The sequence below is a fragment of the Natator depressus genome, chromosome 20 (genome assembly GCF_965152275.1).
Source record: "Natator depressus isolate rNatDep1 chromosome 20, rNatDep2.hap1, whole genome shotgun sequence".
NCBI lineage: Eukaryota > Metazoa > Chordata > Testudines > Cheloniidae > Natator > Natator depressus.
In genome coordinates, this window is record NC_134253.1 from 5223051 (window position 1) to 5248348 (window position 25298).

The 25298-nt window shown below is 61.8% G+C and overlaps 1 protein-coding gene across 2 annotated transcripts in view; it reads left to right on the plus strand.

Annotated features, from left to right (window-relative positions):
* Window positions 1-2359: 2359 nt before the first annotated feature.
* Window positions 2360-25298, plus strand: part of RARG (retinoic acid receptor gamma) — a 44268-nt gene continuing 21329 nt past the window's right edge. Inside the window, exon 1 of one of the 2 annotated variants that reach the window (XM_074935328.1) lies at window positions 2360-2549. In XM_074935328.1, coding sequence (XP_074791429.1) covers window positions 2360-2549 — 190 coding nt within the window. Of the gene's footprint in view, window positions 2550-19179; window positions 19331-25298 lie in introns of those variants that run through there. The other variant, XM_074935329.1, reaches the window with a different exon arrangement.

The window sequence follows — 25298 nt, forward strand, 5'->3', positions numbered from 1 at the left end:
GATCTGGATGGGGATTTTAAATGTGCACCCAGGGTCAGGGGTGTGTGTGTGAAAGAGAGAGAGTTGGTCTTCATGTGTATGAGTCAGGGTGTGGTGTGTTTGTGCATGTGAGTTGGTACATGTGTGTGAGAGTAGGTGTGTGTGTGTTGTTTGTGAGCAAGGGCGTGTGTGTCGTTTGGACCCTGGGTTTAGGTCTGATCTGCTTGCCGGTCTAGGACTCTCCTGTTCATGCATTTCTGAGCCAGGGGGCGTTCAAACCCACTGGGCTACAATAAACCTCCTCCTCTCCCAGGGCAGCGGCATAGGGTTGCCAAGTTTGGTTGGACATATTCCTGGAGGTTTCATCACATGACATAATCTTACAATCCTGGAGACTCCAGGACAATCCTGGAAGCTTGGCAACCCCTCCTGAGCTGTGAGTTAGGGCACAGGATTGTTGGGGGAGGGGGCAGGATTCCTGGGTCCTATTCTCAGCTCTGTTGGGTGACCTCAAGTGAGTCCCTCCCCCTTGCTGGGCCACAATCTCCCCATCTGTTGCAAAGCACTTGAGACCCATGGACTGAGGTGGGGGGGGGTCAGGCACATGCTAATGAGCTTATCAAAGCCAGTTTGAACCTTTGCTACCCCAACCCCAGTCCTCAGCCCTCTGGGGTTAGCTGGCAATGAGCAGGAAAGACAAGGCAGGTGTCCCAACTGTCGAACCAAACAGTGGTATGTCCCCTCCCCTCAGGTGGGGCTGGATATTTGGGGTTATGGCCCCTGCACCGTGGGTCAGAGGCTACTGGTTGAACTGGCCTCCAGATCACCCTTCCCATGGGCATGCGGAGCCATCTGGCCCTCCATAATCGGGGTGGGACTGGCTTCCATGGGTACTCGAAGCCCTGCTCGTCACCCGCCCCCCCCGGCAGAGAGCATGCTGGGACAGCTGTGTTCCCAGCAAGCTCTCTGCTCTGCACATCTGGAAGGGCCCCTTCCAGCTGAGCCCCTCTGCTCTCCCATGATGCACTGGGGGCTCACAGGGTGGCCCATGGGGGCAGTACTGTCTCTGGTCTCCCATGATGCACTGGGGGCTCACAGGGTGGCCCATGGAGGGGGAGGGGGCTGGACAGCTTTCTCCAAGGGAGTGGGGTTTGGTGGGTCTCTGCTCCATCCCCAGCCAGCCCTCAGCCCCCACTGGCTCAGGAGATGCCCTTTTGGCCTGGGGATCCTGGCTGCCCAGGGGCATGAGGCTTGGCACAGGCCTATTGGGGGGCGATGTTCGGGGCAGCGGCAGGCCAGATCCCTAGTGTATTAATGGTGCATCCCCTCCTCACTGCACCCTGGAAACTCCAGGACAATCCGGGAGGGTTGGCAACTCTACTCCTCCTCCCTCTCCCTCCAGCAGGGGCTGGGCTGGGATCAGGGCTGTTTCACATGGGATGGGGTGGGAGGTTGGGAGCTGAGAGGCACAGAGCCTATCCAAGGGGTGGGGGGAGCTGCTTTCCCTGTGCTGCGTGCACAGGCCTGTGTGAGTGTGTACATGCCTGTACTGGGTGTGTGTGGGCGCACTGTGTGTGTTTATGTGTGTGCTCTGAACTCCTGGGCTATCCCCACCTCCCTCACAGGGTCAGGAGTGCCCTGACCAGGCTGGCGCTGTACCAGAGCCCTGGGCTTCCTGGGGCCCGTGTCCTGGGTGCAAATCTAGCTCGAAAGGCCCAGCGGGAAAACTTGGCCCTGGCGCCCTGCCGTGCCTGGACCTGGAGCAGCTCGGAGGGTTGCAGCTGCTCTTCCTCTGTCAGGGCAGCCTGGCAGGATGCCACCAACCCTCCGGGCCAGGCCCTGCCCCCTGCCCCCCAGTTTCCTGCCCACCCTCTCCCCCATCGCAGGGGTGCCTGCGGGGGCAGGGCTTTGGGAGTCTGGGTGCAGGCAGTGCCCGTGCAGTGCAGCCAGGCTGCAGGGGGCCGAGACCCCTGGCTGGCTCATCAGCTCTCGCTCGCCCTGCCCTGGCATCTGTGCCAAGCGGCAGCATGGTACTGAGCTCCGCCACCGGGCAGGGAGGGGCTGGTCGGCAGTTTCACCAGCACCATCTCATTCTGTCCTTCTTCTCCCGCAGCCGGGAAGGCCCAGCGGACGCCCCTGATTCTCCGAAGGCAGGAGGAAGGAACGCCGGCGGTGTGTCGGGGTGGGGGGTCAATCCTGGTGGAGGACACCCCAACTCCACTGCCTGCTGTGTCTTTCAAGGGAGATGCCTGGGGGCCATGGCGTGCTCGCTGTGGGGGGCGACTGATGCCACCAGGATCCTCGGCCGGTGCTGAAAACAGATCGGTGCCGGGCATTGCTCCATAGCAGACGGACGACCCCCTGCTGGCCCTCCCCCACCATGGCAGCGAACAAGGAGAGGGTCTGCCCCAGCGGAACCCCGCTGGGCCACATGAACGGGTTCCCCCCCACCGTTTACCCCTTCGCCTTCTCAAGCAGCATCCGGGGCTCACCCCCTTTTGAGGTGCTCACCAGTGCAGGCTACTTCCGGGGCTTCCCCACCGACCTGCCCAAGGAGATGGCGTCTCTGTGTAAGTACCAGGGGCTCGGCGGGGCTGGGGGTGCCCGTGTTGAGGGAGGGGGGGTTCATCATTGTTTAGGGGAATCACAAGAAGCTTGAGGCTGTGATGTTGCATCGTGGCAGGGCTGGCGATAGCATGCAGTGAGTTGAGGGTGGGTTGGCATGGGATCGAGGCTGAGATGGGATTGATGCTGGGACTGGTGGTGCCACGCTGGAGTGAGTGGGGCTAGCTCCGGATGTGAAGGGGTTAATGGCGAGGTGCAGTGGGGCTGGCTCTGGATGTGAAGGGGTTAATGGCGGGGTGCAGTGGGGCTGGCTCTGGATGTGAAGGGGTTAATGGCAGGGTGCAGTGGGGCAGGCTCTGGATGTGAAGGGGCTAATGGCAGGGTGCAGTGGGGCAGGCTCTGGATGTGAAGGGGCTAATGGCTGGGTGCAGTGGGGCTGGCTCTGGATGTGAAGGGGTTAATGGCAGGATGCAGTGGGGCGGGTGTTGGATGTGAAGAGGTCAATGGTGAGGTGCAGCGGGGCTGGCTCTGGATGATAAGGGGTTAAAGGCGGGGTGCAGTGGGGCAGGCTCCGGATGTGAAGGGGTTAATGGCGGGGTGCAGTGGGGCTGGCCCTGGATGCATAGAGGCTAATGGTGGGCTACATTCTCTTTATTCGGGTAGCAGCTGGAGTTCCCATCCCAGATCAGAGCCCCATTGTGCTGGGTGCTGCGGGAGGGATGTGCCGCAGGGGCATGGTGGGGTGGGTGCCAGGGCGTGGTAGGACAATTTTGGGTTTGTCATCGGGGCATGGCAGGATTGGTGCCTGTAGATGGCTGGGCTGCTGCCAGGATGTGGCCGAGTCAGCGCCAGGCCATGGCAGGGTCGGTGCTGGGAAGTGGCAGGATTGGTGCCTGCACATGGCGTGGCTGGCATCAGGGTGTGCCGGGTGTGATGCTGGGATATTTTTAGGTTTGGCCCTGGGATGTGATGGGGTCATTGCCTGATGGGGTCATCGCCCGGATGTAGTGGGGTTGGTGCTAGGCCACGTTTGGGTTTGCCATCGGGCCGTGGCAGGGTCAGTGGGGAGTTGGTGCTGGGACTTTTCGGGGATGGCATGGTGACCCATTGCAATGACCTGATGTGATGGGCGATACTTTGATGGGATGTCCTGATGGTCGAATGGGGACAGGGGGGACGCTGTCTCTGGTCTTCCATGGTGCCCTGGGAGCTCACAGTCCTGCCTCTGGTGGGGGTGGCTTTCAACGGGGATGTCTCCCAGCAGCCCCTGCTGCCCTATAGTGCCAGGGGTGGGTCAGGCCCCCCACCCTGTCCCCGGTGAGCGTTTTGGCTGGGCTGGTGGCTCAGCGCCAGGGCTTCAGGGCTCCGTGGGGCTCAGCCCTCTCCTGCCTGCTGGGACAGGCCTGGAACCCGGCCTGGTCTCCCGTGTGCGGATCCCAACATGCAGGAGCCGCGTCCCCACGCCGCCCCAGCTGTCAGTCACGGGCTGCACGTGTCTGCGCCACATGGGGGACTGGGCTTATCCCTGTGGGCGTCAGGGTCCTCCCCTGCATGGGGGGCTCCTGACGGAGGAGTCATGCCCCCTGTGGCCACCCCCAGCTCCAGTGATGCCTCTCAATCCCAACCTTCAGCCCCTCCTCCCCACACCACCTCCCAGCCCGCTAGAGGGGCTCCAACGTTGTTCCTTTCACTGGGGCTGGATCTGAAGGCAGCGTGGGGTGGGTAGCATGACCCATCCCGCCCTGGGCACTAGACCTTAGGGCTGCTCCCTGGAGGGCTGCCCAGCCCTGGGCCAGACCCGGTGAGCGCCCTGCTTGGCGTGACCTGGCCAGCAGCCTGTGCAATGTGGGCCGCGGTACGGGGAGCCCAGGGGCGTGCCCGTGTGGGCGTGGGAGCCTGGCTGGGCTTTTTGACAGTGGAATCCCAGGCAGCTGCAGGTGGTGCTTGCCCTGGGGCCCGGCGGAGCGGCAAGTACATTGCGTAGGAGGGGCAGGAAAGTTGGCATCTCGGGGGACGGAGCAGCTTGGCAAGACCGTGCCTGCTGTGATCTCCCACCGTGTGGGGAGGGCGGGTGTGGGCGAACCCTTGCTCTGCCTATGCCAGGGCGTTAGCTGACGGGCACAGTGCCCCCTGCTGCTCAGTGCAGGGGTCCAAGAGCCCCCGAGGTCTGGAGTGGTGCTGTGAGGTCAAGCTGCCATTTGTGATGGGGGGCAGGAGCCTGGGGTTGAGTGAGGGGCCCATGGGGCAGAGCAGGAGTGGGAATGTGGGGCTCAGCAGGTCTGGCTGCAGCTTGGGGGGAGTTTTCAGGCCGGGTGGAGTTTGTGACCATGGAACTGTCTCCTCATTTTTCAGGAAACAGGAAAGGGGTACACTTTTGGCACAGGTGTGGGCAGGAATCTGCCCCCCGGGCTGCCCCCGGCCCAGCCCCCTTGTCTCCCCCAGCTCCCTTTGTCAAACTCCACGCGGGCAGCAAGGTGGCCTCTGTTCTGCTCATGCTGGCTTTTCCGCGGGCCCGGCTCTCGCTCGGCTGACGGAGGGTGACGGCTTTAATCAGTGCCTGATGGACGGGTGCTGGCAGCGCCCCTGGAAAGAACTATTTCATCTGGCTCCAGATGAGAGCTGCCGAGCGGGGCCCGCATGGCGCTGCAGTGAAAAGGGCTCTGTGTGCTCCCCTCGCCAGCCCCTTGCAGGCAGCGGGCAGGCGGCTTTTCCCACCCAGTCCTTCGGCTCTCCATCGCAAAGCGGGCTGGGGTCAGGATTCCTCCCTGGCTTGCTTTCTCCCTTCTGCGGGGGCTCTCGGACTTCACTAGCCCATCCCAGCACTCGCTGGGCCCCAGGGCTGCCCGAGCCCATTGCACTGGGCCGCACCTGGGGTTTAGCTGCTGGAGAGTGGCAGGGCAAGCCCTGGTACAGCAACCCTCTTGCTGCTCCCTGCCAGGGGCGTCGCTGGCTTTGCAGAGCGGATCTGGTGGGCGCTGGGATTAGGGGCTGGATGCCTAATGTGGGAGGGCGGGATGTGCAAAGGGGATGAGTGGCTTAGAGCGGGGGTGGGTGGGTGGGGCTGGGAGTCAGGACTCCTGGGTTCTCTTCTTGGCTCTGGGAGGGGAGTGGGGTCTAGCAGTTAGAGCCAGGGGTGGGAGCCAGGACTCCTGGGTTCTATCCCTGAGTCTGGTGGGGGAGCAGGGTCTAGTCTGTTGGAGCAGGGCAGGAGACGGGCGTCAGGACTCCTGGGTTGCTTCCTCACTTCTGATACTGCCTGGTGAGACGGGCAGCGCTCTGATATGGGCAGGGGGCTGTGAGGGCATTGCCCTCCAGCTGCTGGGGTTGCTAATGGGACCCAGATCCATCCCCTGCGCCGGCCTGGTGAGAGCTCAGGGGTCCCAGGTGAGCTCGCAGAGGCAGGTGTCTAGCGCACAAAGCTGGGACTGAAGGCGTTCTCCTGGTGCCTCTCGGGGGCAGTGCAGGTGGTGCCTTGCCCTGCCCGGCCTGTGCATCTTGTAGCTACGAGCCTCCATGGCGATTGACCCAGCACCAGATTCACCTTGAGCTTCCCCAGCCTCCACCCCCGCTCTGGACCCCCCAGAGCCCTGGGGCTCCCTTGTCATGCCCCCCAAGCCCAGTCTTCCATGTCCTGGCCCCAGCTCCTGTGTCCTGTTCAGTGAGATCCCAGACTGCAAATGGGCATCCCCCAATCCCGGCGCTGTGAGCTCCCGCACAGCAGTGCCCAGCTGGGACTCCAGCGCTGTGAGCTTCCTGGAGTATAAATGGGCATATCCCCTGCCCCCGGGTAGGTGGAGCTGCAAGGCCACATGGATGGTCCCAGCTCAGTGGCCTGGCCTCCTTTGATCAGCTAGGCAGGCAGACTTAGTGCATTGCATGGTGCGGGAGCAGTGGTGGATACATCTTTACTTTGGCACTTCACCCTCGGGGGTGGCTCTCCACATCCCAGAAGCAGCTGCCTTCCGCCGCTCTGTGGCATCGGGAGCCCCCGGCAGCCCAGAGAAGTGGTAAAACTCCTCTCCCTGCCCCCGTTATGCAAATGGAGAAACTGAGGCATGTAATGAGTGGGACGCGGTGAGGTAGAAATAGAAACCAGGCGACCTGGCTTCCAGTCCCAGGCTCAGCCTGCCTAGCTGTGCCATAACCTGCCAGTGGGGCTCCCCATCTCCAGGGTTTGGGATCGTCCTTCTGGGGGTGGGGAGCGGGATATCCAGGGAAGCGGAACTCCCCCCACCCCAAATCCCTTGACCTGAGGCGAGCAGAAAGTGACTCCCACAGCTTCTGTAGCACAGTGGACACCCAGGCTGGGATACTGGGAAGGGCTGAGACTTGGCTGCTCTGGGGGGCAGGGGCGGGGTTCAGGGTGATTACCCAGTTTGGTGTGACTTGGGGTTCCCTGATCTGCAGCATCCCCGGGAGCTGGGCAGAGGGACCAGGGGGGTGAGCCCCAAATGTGGGGCTGTCCCGTCCTGAGCGCAGTGAGCCCATGGGTCTCCAGGGGGAGCCAGCGGTATCCCAGCCCCAAGCATACTGGCCTCTCAGTGAACCCCGCCAGGGGTACAAGGGGGGAGGCCAGCCGGGGTGGGGGAGGGGGGGTGGGGGATGTAGCTGGCGGCCGCCTATACCCTGTGGTTTGTTTTCTTTAGTGTTAACTTTCAGCGTCTTTCAGGCCCATTTATGCCGTAGTGGCTGGAGTAGAGGTGCCCCCAGAAACACCAGCCCCAGGCCCCCTGGCAGCTTTTGGCTCCCCTCCCCTCATCTCTGATCGCTTTTAGGAGAGCCAGAGAGCCCCAGTGCCACCAGTCGTGGATCTCCAAGCACCATATGGACATGAACTAATTCAGCCCTGCGGCCCTCCGCGGGAGGGGGAGAGGGATATCCCAGCTTTGCAGATGGGGGACAGGGACACACTCTGCCAGTGATAAGACTGGCAAAAAAACCCAGGAGTCCTGGGTCCCCGACCCCGCCCTGCTGTACCCATTAGACCCCCCACTCCCTTCCCAGAGTAGGGATAGAACCCAGGAGTCCTGACAACCAATCCTGGTTTCTCTAGCCACTAGACTCCACTCCCCTCCTAGAGCTGGAGATGGAACCCAGGAGTCCTGGGTGCTGGGTCTCCTGTTCTAACCCCCTTGCCCTCTCCGCCGGGCTCTCACAGCTCTCCCCAGGGGCACAGACATTGCTGCTGGACACAATGAACCTGATATCGCAGCACTGGCAGGAGGGGCTGGGCGATGCAGCCCCCCCAAGGGCCAGCAGAGGTTGCCAGTGGCAGCTCCTGCTTCTCAGGGCTGCTGAGAGCTCCTGCAGGGATGGTGCCCAGGGAAGGGCCCTTAGGAGCAGCACCCAGAGGTCCTGGCTGAGATCAGGACCCCGTCACACTGGGGTGAGAGACAGCCCCTGCGTCCAAGAGCTCACAGTCGAAACAGACCAAGAGTGGGAAGGGAAACTGAGGCACATGGCAGGGCAGTGATTTACCCATGCTCTGTGGCAGGAGTCAGGGATAGGACCCAGGTGTCCTGACTCCCAGCCCAATGCTCTAGCCACTAGACAGCACTGCCTTAGGCTTCCCACTTGCTGCCCCCTTGCACTGGTCTGTGCCCTCCCCCTCTGGTTAGAGCAGAACCAGCATGCGTCTCTCCTCCCCACCCGAGCGAACCCAAATGCCCCTGGGAGAGGGGCCTGGTGCTGGCGGCTGGGAGAGAGGGAGTGACTCCCCCAGCTCTGGAGCGCTGAGCGCCCCTTATCTCCATCTCCTCCCGGCTTAATGCTGCTGCTCTTCCTCCTCTGCCCACAGGATCCTCCGCTTGTGCTGGCTACTGGTGTTAAAGAAACAAGGGGTGGGGGCTGCCGATGCAGACCTCCCTCTGTCTGCATTGTAGCCGTGCCTTGCCGGTTCCCAGCCGGGACTCCAGTGCTGTGAGCTTCCCCGCAGCAGTGCCCAGCCGGGACGTCAATGCTGTGAGCTTCCCCGCAGCAGTGCCCAGCCAGGACATCAATGCTGTAAGCTTCCCTTTAGCAGTGCCCAGCTGGAATGCCAGCGCTGTGAGCTTCCCCTCAGCAATGCTCTGCCTCTCATGATATTACTTTACAAAGCTGCAGGGGATAAAATAGATCCCAGGAGCTCTAGCTCCCAGTACCCTGCTCTAATCACTAGACCTGCCTTGCTCTGCTTTTCAGGAAGAATAAATCCCTGTCTGTTAGGGTGCTCAGCATGGCTGAGCTGCTCTGTGGGAATTCCCTCCCCCACAGGTGGTTCTAGGAAGGGGAATCACCCTGCTGGCCTGCAAGTTAGCACTGCCCCAACCCCCCGCAGCTCTGAAACCCCTAGGTCCCCTGCCCCCCATCCACAAATAACCGACCCTCTCCTACTGCTTCCCCCAGCCACCCTCTCCCCTAGCACCGCTCAGCTGACGTCCCCTCCCCATCCACCGTTGCAGGGTCCCAGATTGAAGCTCAGAGTGGGGAACGCACCCAGGGAGCAAACAGAGGATGAATCCATGAATCCAAAATTGGGGGGGGGGCCCTGCCCCCCCATCCTGATCCTGGATCCACAGCAGGAGTTGAATCCCCCCTGCCAAATGCCCCTTCCTCCAATTTCCTGCCTCTGCTGCTCAGCTTGTGTATCCCGCACCCCTGTAGGCCGGGTCTGTTCCCCCTTTCCAGACTAAACCGGTGAGCCCAGCATCCATCAGACACAATTATGGCCCCTATCGAAGGGCTGCGCTCCCAGCTGCCTGGGAGGGGTCAGGGGGAGCTAACTGCCCTCCCCACCCACTGATGCGCAGCTGTCCAGGCGTTGATGGGCGCCCTCTCCTTTAACAAGATGGGGGACGGCTGGGTTGCTAACTGATCCCTGCAGCCCCAGCGCAAGGCCCAAGGGGGTGGTTGTGTCCCTAGGGGTGCTGTGACCATTTCAAGCAGCCTCTGGTCCTGGACCATCTGCGAGCCTGTCAGCTGTGAAACTAAGCAGTGGCGGGTGTGTTCAGGAGTGGGGAGGGAGACCTCCGCCTGGAACCAGTGGGGTGGTCAGGCCTGATCCCAATGCCTCAGTGTGGTGCTAGGGGGCGCCGTGCTGCAGGGAGAGAGGGGGGGCTCTGTAGGGAGTGCTCTTCCTTCAGAGTCAGCCTTGGCTGAGCTTGGGGGTGCTGTGGGCTGCAGGGAGTGGGATAAGGCTCACTAGGGGGCACTGTGCTGCAGGGAGCTGGGTGAGGAGTCACTAGGGGGCGCTGTGCTGTGCTGTAGGGAGTGGGATGGGGGTCAGTAGCTGCCCTGCTGGGAGGGGGGCAGGGGCGCTGTGCTGTGGGTGGGGGCTCAGTATGGGGCACTGTGCTGCGGGGAGCGGGGTGGGGGCCTCAGGAATGTGAGACATCATTATTACTAGCTCCCCCCCCCATGGCGCCGGGGGCTGCCCAGCCCCACCCATGGTGCTGGTGCTGCCCCTCCCCCTCTGTTCTCACCACATGGATCATGAATGTTGCAGTGTTTATGGCATCAGTGGGGCTGGAATGTGGGAAGGAGCCTTGGGGCTGTTCCTGGCTCCAGAGAGGGCCTGGCCCCTCGCCTCCCCCCTGGGCCAGCCTTTCCTTCACCGCCATAATGTAGATCCCCTCACTGGGGCATGCACGAAAGAGAGCCCAAACAGCCCCCAGATCAGACCCGTGGCTCCATTCAGCCAGGTGTCCTGCCCAGAACAGAAGCAATGGCCCGTGTGCCCAGTAGCCCATCTCCTCTGCCCTCACACTATAGCAGGGGTGATGTCTTCCTGACCTCCCAGTCAGGGGCCCTTTCACACCCTGAAGGAGGGAGTGGGGGTGGAGGTGGATCTACAGCCTGTGTCATTGTGAACCCAGATGTTGAGCTCCACTGAAGTGCAGCCACCTCTGAGGTAGAGCTTGGCAGCTGTTTAACAGTGGGGGTGGGGATGGGGTATCTTAGCCAAAGATAGGCAGCCCTCTGCTCTCAGGTAGTGTGGCCTAGCAGACTGAGCAGTGGACAGGGAACTGGGAAGCCCCAGGTTCTAATCTCGGGTGCTGACTCACTGTGTGGCCTGAGACCAGTCCCATCCCGTGCTTCAGTTTTCCCCCATGTGGGCTGAGAGCTGAGAGGGTCAGTCGGTCTCAGGGCGCTGGGCTGACAGTACCCCTATGGGTTTGCTTGGCCTGTGCAGAATTGCTTGGGCCTTATGTGAAAGACCCCTACGTAGGCTGCAGGCAGCTCTGCTGGGATTCTGAGCTGGGAAAGGGCTGGCTAAAGTATGATGCTGAGATGGCTTTGTGTGTATGTGAGATATGGTGTGTGTGTGTGTGTGTGTGTGAGAGAGGTGGTGGTGGTGGTGTGATCTGCCAAAGATGCCTGGGGGTGGCTGATGGAGAGGGAAATTCTTTGCTGTGGATTTGAGGGTCAATGAGGAACCCACTGGAGGGTCTCTTGACACTAGTGGTGGTTTGACTCTGAATGAATCAGGGCACGAATGAGAAAGACTGACGTGTGATTGTCTGCCTGTTGGTATGCGGCTGTGATTGTGAGTGTGTGCGATAGCAGTCGAGCGACCAATGAGCCAGCGATCGAGTGATGGATGTGTGAAGGGCGCAGTTGGGCTGAGTGTGAGTTGCATCTGAGAACGTGCGGGAGTGACACCAGCGCCGTCCATGTGCCGCTGTGAATAAACGTGAACATGACTGTGCATTGTTCGTCTGTCCATCCTGGTGGGGAGGAGATGGAGGGAGGCCAGGGACGACCCAACTGTGTTCCCAGTTTGCTGACAGTGTGTCGGGTTCCTCTTCCCAGACAGTGAATGCGTCACTCCCAGCAACTGGTGCCCTGGTGGGGCATGGCACGCAGGGCTGGATGGTGGAAGGGTCTGGCACCGGCCCATGTGGCCAGCGCAGGAAGTAGTCAGTGTGCCACAACAGGAAGTGGAAATGCCAGCCTCACCCTTTGCTAGGAACCCAGATGGTTGCAGCATATGCTGCTTCCTGGAACCACCGCGGCCAGCCACGGGGGGTGTCACCTGGAGCGGTCCAGGGGGCCTGGGTGGCAGAGGGCAGGATGCACCGAGCCCCAGGAACAGGCCTGGCAGGTCTGGCCTGGCCCCTGATTGGGCTCTGGGCAGAGATGAGTCACACTGTTGCACAACACTGCCAGAGTGACTCTGCTTCTCAGAAACATGCATCACTGCAGGGGAAGAGGGCAGGAGGGCTGCCATTGCGGGGAGCTCCAGGCTACCCCAGCCCAGCCTCTCCCAGCAAGGGGCACTGCAGAGAGTGGGGCAGGCGGGCTGGCCCGGGGGGGGGACGACGGACCCCCCAGCAGGAGTGCTATTGCTAATGGAACAAAGGTTCATGTCCATGCTGTGCAAGTACCAGGTGGGCGGGGTGTTTATAATATCATTAAACACGGGTCATTTTGGGGGGGGGGTCCTTTCTGTTGCCCACCCTCCCCATCTTGGTGCCGCAGGGGCCTGCTCCTCCTGGGGATCAATCTCTTCTGGAGCTGGGAGGCTGTGCGGGTTTCAGACATAATAACAGAAAAGTTTCCCCTGAGACAGAGGGAACGACATGGGCACGGGGGCCTGGGGTGGGGGGAGCAGAGGTTTAGCCCTAGGTCAGCTGGGCACATGGGAGCCAGCCACCGGCAAGATGAGGGATTCCTTTCTGGCATGGGTCAGCTTAACGGTGGTGGTGGCGGGGGGTAAACAGGGGGAGGCCTCAAGGAAAGAAGGAAAGTGTGAGCGTCTCTGTGCAAAACAAACAGGGCTTTATTCAGACAGGAAGCCCCAGTGGCTGGGTGGGCGGGCGAGGGGCTGGGGGCCTGCACCCTCCCAGCGGCATCCCGTCCCTTCAGCCAGCTCATGGGGGTAGAGGTGGAAGGTGACGCTGTACCCCCGGGGACATGGTAAAGCCAGGCTGCCACCCCACCCCCTCCGGCTGACTGGGGGGTAGGTGACACCGTGACCCAGAAGGTGTCCTCCCCACCCCTGGTGTGAGTGACGGGGTGAGCAGGTGACCCTGTGACCCAGGAAATGTTGCCCCCCTCAGTGCGGGTGACGGGGGAGTGAGTGACAGTGGCTCCCTCAGGTGCGGGTGACAGGGGGAGCAGGTGACACCCTAACGCCAAGGGTGCTGCCTGCTGATGCAATCAGCCCCATTTAACCCACCGGGGTGGCCCCACAGGAGTCCTACACCATAGTCCACAGCTGCCCTCTTTCAGGGGGGCGGCCCAGGGAGACTACAACTCCCAGCATGCACCGGTCCCAGTGGCCCGCCTGGGGTGAGGGCACTGGAAGCTGGGCGTTCCAGTCAGTCTCTCCGTGGCACCTGGCCACCGGCCGGACTGCGTCTCTTTGTGCCGCTGAGTGGCGGCTCTCGGGGACTCCTGGCCGGTGGGCAGAAGGCTGCAGAGGACCTGGGTGCTGGCATCTCGCTAGCCTGCCCCATGCCGCGTGCCCCACCCCCACACAGGCTGGCCCAGGCACATCTGGTTCTCGTGAAACATTAGAAGGCTAATAGTTTTAATTGCCACAGGTTGGGGGGAGGGGGTTCTGGTCCCTGTGCTGCCTGCAGCTGGGGTGGGGGGGGAAGGCTTCTCGTCGGCCTCTGCCCTCCCCCCAGCGCAGCTTGGCTCCATCTTTCAGAGTCACTAAGGTTGTTACTAGGCAGCCCTGGCCCTTCCTGTCGGGGGCTCTGCATGGAGCAGGCAAGAAGCACCCAGGTTGGGGGTCCCAGTTCATTGGCAGCGGTTGGGTGGGGAGTGACTAGCAGAGGGGGATGAGGCTGAGCAGGCTGGGGGTGAGTCGAGGGCTGTCACTGGCCTTATGCAGGGGCTGTCAGGGTGGGGTGTGAGCGGGCGGGGGTGTGGTGGGCCTGGGGGCTCTGGAACGGAGCCATGAAACCGTAGGGGCCTGAATGGGAGCGGGAGCTAGAGTCTTTGCTGCCCCAGAAACACAAGCTCGACCCCTCCCCCCCCCAAAACAGACATTACACATGGCTTCACATGCCACACACACGCACCACAAGGGTGTGCACACCATACAGATATTGCACGCAAGCACATGCAACAGACATCCCATGCACTTGCCCATGCCACACATGTGCAGGCGTGACACACTGCACACACGCACCATGCTGAGAGGAACATACATGCTTCTGCAGCCCAGACACATGCACAGCACATGGGCACACCCGTCACACATGCCTATGCATGCCAGCCCAAGGCAAGCACGTACCAGGGTGACGTAAGTATGAGGGCAATGACACACGTGTTGAACAGATGTGAGCACACAGGAGAGCCATGGCGACAGCAGCACCCCCACACGGACACTGACAGAAGTACACAGCAGTACGACACGCGTGCCACACTGTACCGAGAACGCACATGCAGACACGTGTGCACGGTGCTAACACGATCATATCACACCCACACAAGCATGGACAGATGGACACAAAGGCCTGCAGACATCGCACATGTCTGCATACACCATACAGATGCACAGACATCACTCCAAGATGTCTCCATGTGCCACACTGACATGACATACACACATGCATTGCACTGACAGAAGCCTGTATATGATGAAGCCACATGCAAACACATGTGCAGTGACACAAGCATGCACACCCGGGTATCACTGACTCAAGAACACATGCTCCAACATGAACATGCAGACACACGCACCTCACCAACATACCATAAGCGTGCACCGACATGCGTGTGCTGCACTGGCACACGCTCCATGCAACTCGCACATATATGCCCACCAACACAAGTGTGAATACAGTGAATAATGTACCAAAAAACTCCCTGAGCACGTGTTAGGATGATTAAACCAAAATGCTTCCCGCTCACTCCCTTCCTGCTGATGCTGGAGCCTCTGGCACAACAGTGACTCGTGCAATCGCACGCCCCAGCGTGCCCCATGACACTCACAAGTAAGCAATGTGAACGACAAAAACCCACCGGCCCACACAGCCGTGGGGCAAAATTCGCTAGATTCCCTGCAAAGTATTGGCTCCGTTCCATTCCTATCAACCCCCACTGGGGTGAGCTGGGAGGGGCCCATCCCAGTCCAGGGGCTCCTTCCAGCCCCCTCCCCCCCGCCAATGTTAGCTGGCACAGGACCCCTCGATGTGGGGCTGCTTCAAGAGTTTGAGCGGGTGAGTTCTGCGCCCAGGGAGTGAGGGAATGTCTGCAAGGCTTAATAGAGTCTGTGTGAGTCTGGGAGAGGAGCGGGAGCCCGTGCCTCCACGCTCAGGCCTTCCACAGAGCCGGGGTTTGTGCCGAGCGGCTTCTGGTTTTAATTACCGGGCAGGCGGGTCAGGCTAATTGGGACCTTTTGGATTTCAGCAAATGCATTTGAAAGGGAAGGAGGAAAGAAAAACCCTTTCGGGCCCTGCAGCACGTCAGCTGCGACGTGGCATGCCCCACCCAGGGGTCCGCCACGGCACAGGTCAGTGTGTGTGTGCCTATAGCCCCCCCTTACACACACACACACACACACACACACACACACACACACACACACACACACACACACACACACACACACTACCTCTCTCCAGCCGCAATGTGTGCGTCACTTTATACATCATTTGCCAGTTCAGGGTGCATTGAGGATTTAAGGCTGGGGGGGGGGGAAGGGAATACTGCCCCTCCATTCAGACTTGCCCTGCTTCCAACTGGAGTTGTGGGTGCTCTGCCATGGGTGATCTGATGTGGGGGGTCCAGGGGGTTCCCCCCAGGAGATCTGGGGGGAGGGGAATTGGTGCTCTGCTGGGGGCAGTTTTGGAGGGGATGCCTGATCCCAAATCTCCCAGGAGTTTCTGCTCTAGGAGATCTGCAGGGTGTGTAGAGCAGATCTGCCCCCCTTGGCCCCCTGCACACACATGCTCACCCCCTGGCAGGAGGCACTGGGCTCTGGCCCCTGCTCCTGGCTCAGTGGCCAGCTCCCAGGGCGGGTCTGTCTCTCGCTCTCGCTGACGGTTTATTTTTTCCAGGCAATTATAAATTGCTGAAGCTGCCTGTGGAGCCACGTGGCTGCCCCTCCAGAGGCTCGGGGCCGCGGCCCCCCACAACCGCTGTGAATCCCCCTTTTCCCTCTTTGTAGGAGGCAGCAGGGGCATTAGGGCCCAGTCATTTCATGTTGAAACCCCCACAGCCTTGACTAGGTCTTGGCTGAAAACCGTGTTTCAAACCAGCTCCGCCAACATAACCCCCCCCCCTCCCCCCCGGGGACCCAGGGCCTCAAGCTACGAAACTGGAGCTAAAACCCCAGCTCCAGATGCCCCGTTGCAGGGAACCCCCAAGCCCCGCATCCCGAACTGGCCCCTCCAGACGGGAGACGTGGCTGGGGCAAGGGTGTGCTGGGTGGGAAGGTCACCCCTGTCCTGGGTCGGGGTGGGGGGCAACAGTGGCAGGGGCCTAGGGGGCGGGGTGGGGGGGGCTCGGTAGGAGCAGGCGGGAGCCCGCTGTGTCCTGGCGGCGCCTCATCGGATCTGTGCCGCACGCTGCAGGCAGGGAAGGGAAGGGTTGACATGGAGCTGGGTCAGTTGAAGGTTACTGTACCCAAAGGGGGTTCTCCGAGAGTTCAAGCAAAGCTCGCTGCTCTGCCTCTGCGCTGGAAGGAAAGGGAGGGGAGCTGCTGGGGGGGGGGCAGCAGGCTGGCCCAGCCAGCGAGCGAGCGGGGAGCCAGGCTGGCCCAGCCAGCGAAGGGGGAAGCTGGTGAGGGGGGGAAGCCAGCCCAGCCAGGGAGGGGGAAGGCTGGGGGAGGGGCCAGCCCAGCCACTGGGGAGGAGGCGGGGGGGGGGAGGGGAGCCCAGCCAGTGGAGAGGGGGCTCTGGAGAGGGTAGCCCAGCCAGGGAGGGGGAAGACTGGGGGAGAGGCCAGTCCAGCCAAGGAGGGGGAAAACTGGGGGGGGAAAGCAGGCCTAGCCAGTGGGCGGCAGGGGGGGGGCGGAGAATGAAGCCCAGCCAGTGGGGAGGAGGCAGGAGGGGTTCAGGCCAGCCAGTGGAGAGGGGGCTGGGGGAGCAGGCCAGCCTAGCCAGTGTGAGGGGAGATGTGTGGAGGGCAGCCCAGTCTGTGAGGGGGAGGCCAGGGGAGGAGGCCAGCCCAAGCAGTGTGGGGGAGGCTGAGGGGGGAAGCCAGCCCAGCCAGTGGGGGGGGGGGGGGAGGCTGAGGAGGGAGGCCAGCCCAGCCAGGGAGGGGGGAGGCCAGGGGAGGAGGCCAGCCCAGGTAGTGGAGGGAGAAGCCTGGGGGGACCTGGGGTGGTCCAGGGAGTAGAGTAGGGAAGGCTGGTGAGACCCAGGTTAGAGCGGAATAGGAGGAGCCAGGTCAGCCCAGCCAGTGGATAGGGGAGGTGTGGGGGGGAGGCCGGGACAGCCCAGGTAACAGAGGGGAGAGGCTGCTCTAGGGGCAGGCTGGGCCAGCCCAGGCAGCAGAGGGCGGGCGGGGGGGGGGGGGTTAAGGGAAGGCCAGGGAGCGGGGAGGCCAGGCCAGGCCAGGCCAGGCCAGGCAGCAGAGGGAGGGACTGGGAGGGGAGGATGGCTCCGCTGGGCTTGGCCTTGCTTAGGCTGTGGAGAGGGTAGGCTGGGGGGAGGGAGGGAAGGCCCAGACAGCGGGGGGGGGGGGGAAGGCCAGGGAGGGGGGAGGCTGGGCCAGCCCAGGCAGCAGGGGGGGGAAGGGAAGGCCAGGGAGGGGGGAGGCCAGGCCAGCCCAGGCAGCTGGGCTGGGGAAGGGAAGGCTAGGGAGGGGGGAGGCTGGGCCAGCCCAGGCAGGGGGGAGGGGAAGGGAAGGCCAGGCAGGGGGGAGGCCAGGCCAGGCCAGGCCAGGCCAGGCAGCAGAGGGAGGGGCTGGAAGGGGAGGATGGCTCTGCTTGGCTTGGCCTTGCTTAGGCTGTGGAGAGGGGAGGCTGGGGGGGCGGGGGGAAGGCCCAGGCAGCGGGGTGGGGGAAGGGAAGACCAGGGAGGGGGGAGGCCGGGCCAGCCCAGGCAGCAGAGGGGGGGGAAGGGAAGGCCAGGGAGGGGGGAGGCCGGGCCGCCCAGGCAGGAGGGGGGCGGGGAAGGGAAGGCCAGGGAGGGGGGAGGCCGGGCCAGCCCAGGCGGGGGGGGGAAGGGAAGACCAGGGATGGGGGAGGCCGGGCCAGCCCAGGCAGGAGAGGGGGGGAAGGGAAGACCAGGGAGGGGGGAGGCCGGGCCAGCCCAGGCAGCAGAAGCGGGTGAGGGTGGGGGGGAGCTGGGTGAAGGCGGGTCTTATTTTTACTGAGAGGCATCTGAGATTGAAAGGAAATGGAGACTTTCAAGCCACAGGAATGTATCACTGCGCCCTACCCGAGGGTGGGGGTGAGATGGGGTTGTGCGGGCAGCTTGTGTGGGGGAGCCGGTTGGCACAAGGGGCTGTGTAAATGCATCCCGGGTGTCAAGGCTTTGCCACCCACAGCCCCTGTTGCCCACGAGCAGTGGGGAGGGTGTGTATGGAAACAAAACCACTGCCTGTGGGTGGGTGTCCGGGTGTATGTGAGACTGTGTGAGCATGACAGGGTGAGCAAGACTGTGAGACTTGGTGTGACACTGTGAGAGTGTTTCAGAGTCACAGCCATGTTAGTCTGTATTCGCAAAAAGAAAAGGAGGACTTGTGGCACCTTAGAGACTAACCAATTTATTTGAGCATAAGCTTTCGTGAGCTACAGCTCACTTCATCGGATGCAACTGTGAGAGTGTGCAGCTGTGGGCGTGACAGTGTGAAAGAGATGGTGTGTGCATGTGAGACTGTGTGTGCATGGTCCAGAGACTGTGTGTGTGAGATTGTGAGACAGCGTGACACTGGGTGAGACTGCACATCTGAGACTGCGTGACACTGAGACTGTTTGCATGTCACGCTGTGACACTGCGTGTGACACGGAGACACTGCACATGTGAGACTGCGAGACTGTGTGTGCATATGACACAGAGACTGTGTGCATATGAGGCTGTGTGCACGCGTGACACTGACACCAAAACTGCGTATGACAAACTGAGGCTGCGTGTGACACTGACACTATGTATGAGACTGCGAAACACTTTGTGTGTCAGACTGAGTGTGTAACTGTGTGTGTGAGACTGACTGTATGTGTGCTTTTAAGACCTTGTGTGCAAGGCTGGAACTAGGTGAGAGACTGTGTGGCTGTGTCCCTATGGTGTGCATGTGTGACATTTTGTGTGTGAGACCTTCTCTGCGTGCAACGGCAAGAATGTGTGACTGTGTATGTGTGTGTGAGAGAGAGACTGTGTGTGTGTGGGGGGCCTGGGGGCAGCTTGTGCACGTGTGTGTGTCCGAAAGCCCGTGTGTGTGTGTGTAGGTGTGCCCTCCTCTTGCTAGCCACGCCCACTCTGTCCCAAGCCCCACCCACAGCCAAAGGCGTTTGCTTTTCCAATAGGTACCCAGCACTAGCCGCTGGGACTCACCCGAGGCGCGTCCCGCGCAGCACCATTAGCCAGGGCCGGGCTTTTTTGGGGAGGTCCCAGTTGACCCGGCGCCCCCCCCCTTCCGCCCCCCGCCGAAGTGTGGCTCTCACCCCCTGTGGTGTTGTGGGGGAGGGGGCGCAGCAGGGATTCCCTCCCCCCACCCCCGCTCAACCCCCAAATCACCCCCCTCCCCGCCGCGATGTACGACTGCATGGAGGCGTTCGCCGTCGCTCCGCGGCAGCTCTTCGATGTCACCAACCAAGGCTCCTGCATGCTGCGCAAGGCGAGCATCAGCCCCTGCTTCGGGGCGCTGGATCCTTTCGGCTGGCCCCAGCCGGCCAGCCTGCAATGTAGGTGGACCCCGGTTCCTCCCTGGGGAAGGGAGGGGTTGGTGGGGTGGGCCGCGGCCTGACTGATGTGGTGCCGTGGGTGGGTTGCCACGCGTGGGGCTGGGCCGTGGGTGGGTGTTTCCGTGGGGAGGGGCGCACGCCCGTGGCTGAGCGCTTCCGTGCGCCAGTGTGGCCGGGCTGCCCGGGGGATGGGGCGCGGGGTTTATACATGTGCGCGGGGGGGGAGGGTTGTTACGCGAGTGGGCGGGGGGGGGGAGCAGAGAACCCACTTCGCGCCCGCGGTCTAGCCCCGGCTCTTCGCTTCGCTCGTTTCCTGCTTTAGAACTTCACGCCGGGAGGGGGGGGGGGAAGTTTGGTGAGAAGCGTTTTTGGAGAGGGGTTGGGGGGGCGTGGGTCTCCCCCCCCACCCCGTCATCCTCCATCCATGGCCTCTCTCCGCTTTACCCTGCTGATGGGGTGGGGTGCAGTGCGGGGGACAACGTGGCTCGGTTCCAGGAGCCCCGGGGTGCCCTGTCTTGTTTGGCTGGGGTGGGGGGGCGCGTGTCCCTTTCCAGTCCCCCTTTGTCTTCAGCGCGTTGATGAAAAGCCCCGGAGGGCAGGAAAATGAGGACCAGATGAGGGTGCGCTTTGAAGCCAATCCCAGGGGACCTCGAGCAGGGGGTGGGGGGTGTGTGTGTGTATGGGGGGGCGGGGAGCTCAGGAAGGTGCGGAGGGGGGGCGGGGAGCAGGGCAAGAGGGGTCATTTCTTCCATCCTTACTAGCCAGAGCCAGGGAATTTTTTGTTTCTTTCTTTTAAATATGGAAATTTGGCGGCGATCCACTGAGCCGTGCAAACAGGATGAGGGATTGGAGAAGTGCTGGGAGAGGAGCCCTGTGGCCGGAGGTGTAGGGGGCACAGCATTGCGTCTCGCACCCCACCTGTAACCCCCCCGGCAGGGCCAGGAGCAGGGAAGGGGAGTGGAACTAGTAAATGGAGCCGTGGGGGGGGGAGGAATCTTCCATCCCCAGGACCCCGGGCTGCTCTCAGCCCACAGGCTCCCTTTGAGTGGCGGCCAAATCTCTCCGCCTTTGGCAGCCACCACTACTGTTTACAAGTTGAGGAACAGGCTGTTTTCAGCAGCCGGTTGTAGGGCAGGGCGAGCGCCCGTCTGCAGCCCCGGGCACCTAGCAGGGCAGAGATGGGCATAGGGATGGTGTGGGGCACCCCCCCAAGTAAATCTGACCATTTCTCTGTTCCATCTCAGCCCCCCCCCCTTTCCAATGGTTTCATTTCAGAGCCAGCCCCACCCCGCTCTGCCAAGCTTTTTCCTGCCAAGGCTGCCCCTCTCTCGCTAACTCCCCGCTCCAAAATGTGGCACGTAACCCTTCCTTAGCACCCTGGGCCTGGGAAGCAGGTCGAGGCCTGGCCAAATCCCTAACACGCCACCCCCGCAAAGTTCCCATCCAGGTGGGTTTTTTTAGACTAGGAATCCAATGCAAAGCCAGGACCTGTCTAGCATTCAGAGCCAGGTGGTAAAGACACCCCAAAACACTGTGGGGGGATTGGGGCCCCCATGTGTGTGCCTGGGGGGAGGAGGGTGACTGCTTTTCCTTTCTCTCCTTCATTTGCTCCTGGCTCCCAGCCTACGGTACCCACCCCGCTGGAGTTTTTAGCTTGGGCAGGACCCCACCTCTCCCAGGTGTAGTGGGGATGCTGATTAACCTGCTCCCAGCTTGGGGTCTCCTCCCCACTCTATGGCAGGAGGGTGGGAAATGACCCAGCAGTCCCTGCTCCCAGGAGCCATGCTGGGCGACAGCAGGACAGCTGCATACAGATGTGCCTGAATGGTTCTGTCCAGACCTGGTGCAGAGTGCCCCAGAGAACAACCAGGGCTGAGTGCTCACCCAGTGCCCACCCAGCCGAGAGAGCCAGTTCTCTTCTTGTTACCTCAGCCATCTGCTATCTCCACGGTGGGAATCAGGGATCGGGGTCCAGGGATCAGGGTCTGGTGGAACATGCATTGTTCCTGTGGTTGTTTAGAATAGTAGCAGCTAGACCCCTCGGCTGAAATCAGGGATCCTTTGTGCCGGGTTCTGCAGCAGAGCCAGTCCCTGCCCCAAAGAGCTCATTGACATCTGCATAGACGAAGGGAAACTGAGGCGAAGGGACTTGCCCCGGGTCAGTGGCAGAGCTGGGAATAGAACCCAGGTCTCCGCATCCTGGGTGTAATGAGTCGCTCCTTGGCACTGGCTGCGTGTGACACCTACAATGTTCTCCTCATTTGCCTGGAATGAGTGCCCCCCCCCTTGCGTTAACACCCCTCCTTCTACCCCAGCGACCTCTCTGCCCCTGGGTTCCGGCTGGCAACCCAATGTCAGAATCCCCCCTCTCCCTGCCCCAGCCAACCCCCAGGTAGTTCGGAGAAGCAGCACCTGGACTGTGGGTTGGGCTGGACTGGCCCACCCAACCGAACTGCTCTTTGCTCGCCCCTCCCCTTCCTGAGTGAGGCCACACCTCTGTCTGTCCTCATCTCTGGGCTGGCAACTCCTCTGGCTCAGGGCCTAGCTGCTAATCTCCCCCAGTGGAGCCAGGCCAACCGGGTTGTCCCCACCCTGGGGCTGGCTCCTCTGCTGTCATCCCCACCTGGGAAGGAGGGGCTTGGGGTGCTGCCAGACCAGAAATCCCACTCTGCCTGGCTGCCAATCACCCTACAAGGGGCATAGCAGGGGGAATCAGGCTGACTAGAGGGGTGGCCCCTGCTCTGTGCACACTGGGGAGCTGGGGCCACCCTCACCCCTCAGGCAGCAGGGTACACAAGGCTCATGGGTGCAGGTCTTACATCGGCGTGGCCCCACTGAGATGAGTGACCAGGCCCCAGGGCCCCTATCCAGACCCTAGGTGGAAGAGTCCTATTTTGATTTCCTGCCATCCAGCCCCTATCCCCTCCCCCACCTTGGCAGCAATCTTCTTGAGGGCAACTTATGGGGTAGTTCTCTTCAACCCTCCTGTTCCGCTGACCCAGATGTCCTGGAAACCACAGTGAGCGAGGTCACCAGGGTGGCCCCAGAGCGGCTGTTGTCAAAGGGAGCAGGAGGGAATTTGGGGCTGGGCTGGCAAAAGCAGTGGCTACTAAGCTTCCCAGCCTGGTAGCCTGTGACACCTCCCGGGCAGGGAAGAGCTGCTGTAGTGATTGATCAGGGACGTGGATGTGGGTGAGTGTGTGTCTCCTAGACAGCAGAGGAGCATGCATTTGTTTGTGTGTGTGTGTTGGTTTGCATGGGTGTGTCTGGGCATGGGGTGGAGGTGCGGTTCTGGGTGAGCCGGGAGCCCTGCCCCGGGCTGGGCTGTGTGTCTTTGCTTGAGGCTGCAGGCATGTGTGGGTGTTTGGCTGTGGTGTGTGTCTCAGTGTGCGGGGGAGAGGGGGGCCGTGTGTGGATTACTCCCTTTGTAAAGTGTCAGGAATGCAGTTACTGAGACAAATGGCTTATATAGCGACCCAGCTGCAAACATTTTACGGCCGGTTATAAATGGCCCGTTTGAAGCTGTGCGAGGCGAGGGCAGGAATTTCCTCAATTTCAGCAATTTAGGCTTTAAAAAACAAAAAACAAAAAAAACCCCCCCAGCCTCCACCAAACTTCCTGCCCCAGGTCAGGCAACGGGAGAACTGGGAGTAGGAACCTTGGCTGGGCCCAGCAAGAGCAAGTGGGCTGGGCCATCAGCACCAGGCTTGCGGGAGAGCTGACCCCATGACAGCTCCCTCAGGAAGCTGCCCAGGGACCTTGTATTAAAGGGTTCAATAGGGCCGTGGATTGCCGCTGATCCTGGCATGGTCCTGGCAGATACCAGTCAAGAGCTTTGCAGCCTCCTGTGAGCATGGGGTGTCCTGGCTGCCAGGTAGAGCTGTGGGGCCACAAATGAGCCCAGATAAGATAACTGGTCCCCAGTGGTGTGTGCCCCTAAATGTTCCCTTGCTGGAGGGCGAGACTGCCCCTGCCCTTCTGCCTGCCATGCCTCCAGCTAGTCCAGGAGCGGGATAGGCAAGGTGCGTTGGTGTCCTGTGGAAGACGAGCTTTGTAGGGGGAGTCACAGCCCAGAGCCGCACACGCAAGGCCCCTGGCTACCAACACCATCATAGCGACTGGCATTAAGCAGCCCCGCTGGCGGGCAGAGAGGCCAAGGCCTGAACAGGCCGGCCTGGGGCAGCCCCAATTCCCATCTGACCCTCCGGGACGGCCCCCGAAGGATTCCCCCAACAACTGAGAACCAAATGCCCCACATCCCAGGAGCCGTGGGGCAGAGTGGGCCATGATCCCTTCCAGTGTGCTCCTCCAAGCCTCTGGGGGCATTTTGCTTTTTGGAGAATCAAGGGGTGAGGATGCTGGGGCTAGTGCCTGTTGGTGCAAGGGGTGAGAGATGCAGGGCGGGTGCCATGCAAGCGGGGTGGCTGGAAAAGCCATGGGCGGCGGGGGCTGCTCAGTAGTGGGGGGATCCTATGGGGTGAGTCACTGGCTGCTCCTCCTAGAGGGTTCAGAGCTGTGGAGGGTGGTGCTGGGATGGGAAAGCAGTGCAGGGCTGAAGGAGGAGGGGATGCCAGGCAGCTGAGCCGGGTTGAGCTGGGGTGCAGCAAAGGGGGAGCAGAGACAGGGCAAGGCCGGCTGGGCACAGCACCTGCAGTCCTGCCCCCTCCAGCCCACCCTGCCCAGCTGGGGCCTGCGTCGGCTGCAGAGCTCAGCCCCAGTTAGCTCGGCAGCTGCCTCTTCTGTGCTGAACGTTTCCTGCCGGTGGCTTGGTTCCCCTGCCTACACCCTCCTGCTGGTGCCCGCTCTGACGCGGGCATGTGGCAGCGGGCAGGATGCAATTGGCTAGCGAGGGACCCTGCCCTGGGGTGACGCCACCCCCCGGCCCCTCTCTGATTGGCTACTGGGCGGGTGGTGGAGGGGCACCTCCTGCACGGAGAGGAAATGACCCAGCATTATAGGAACAGGCTGGCAGCGGGGCCATGGCAGCGGGGCCATGGCAGCAGGGCGTGGAGGGGGAGGAAGGGGAGCGCCGTGCGTCAGGTGCCCACGTGGCTTTGGCAGAGAGACGATTGCAAGCCTGAGCTGGTGCCTGGGGAAGGAGATTGAATCACGGGAGCCCGTCGGCGCCTCCCCGGGCAGCCCCGTGTAAAACAGCCTGGGGCCGCAGCAGCTGTGGCTGCCTCTGAGTGCTATGCCCCAGGATGCGCGGGGCCTGGGCCCTTCCTGGCTCCCGGCGCGGGGTCTGCAGGTGGGGCTGTCAGGTTGCCAGGGAATGGGGTGACAGGCTCCACGGATCTGTCCCTCCGTCTGCGTGTCCCTCCATCCCACATGCATCCCCAGGGGAGTGGAGCGCCCAGCATTCTCCCTCCGGGGTTGAGGATTTAGGGGCGCAGGTGGGGTGGTTCAATCCAACCCTTCCCCAAACTAACACCCCCACCCCAGGGCTCCTGGGAGGGTTGGCGTGTTGTGTACAGAAGCTATTAGGAAGGGATTAAGTTAGGGTTGTAATGTGATTCTCTCCAGGAAATGACAGGCCCGATAGCTGGTGGCCTCAGCGGGCCAGGAGCCTGTCCCAGCCTCTTGTAAAGTTACCAGCAGGCTCCAGATCTGATAAGAAGCCAGGAGCTGGGCCCCTTTTTCTCTCTCACCCAATGGATGGGGAGGAAGCGCTGGGATGGGGGTGGGGGAGGGGCAGGGGCAGGAGGGGAGGAAAGCTGATGGGGGGGGCAGGGGGGAGAGAAATGTTGCATTCAGCCCTGGATCCTGGGGCCAAAGGGATGGACATGCAATGAGGGGAGAGAGAGGGAGCTGGATGTGTTGGGTAGGCGGAGGTGGGTGAACGCCAAGGGCCAGAGGGATGCGTTACAGGGGGTGGGATTAGGAAAAGTGGAAAAACATTGTGGCAGGAGGACCGATCCAGCCAGAGCGCGACTCTCCCCCAGGGGAAAGGCTAGGAGCCCCATTGCAC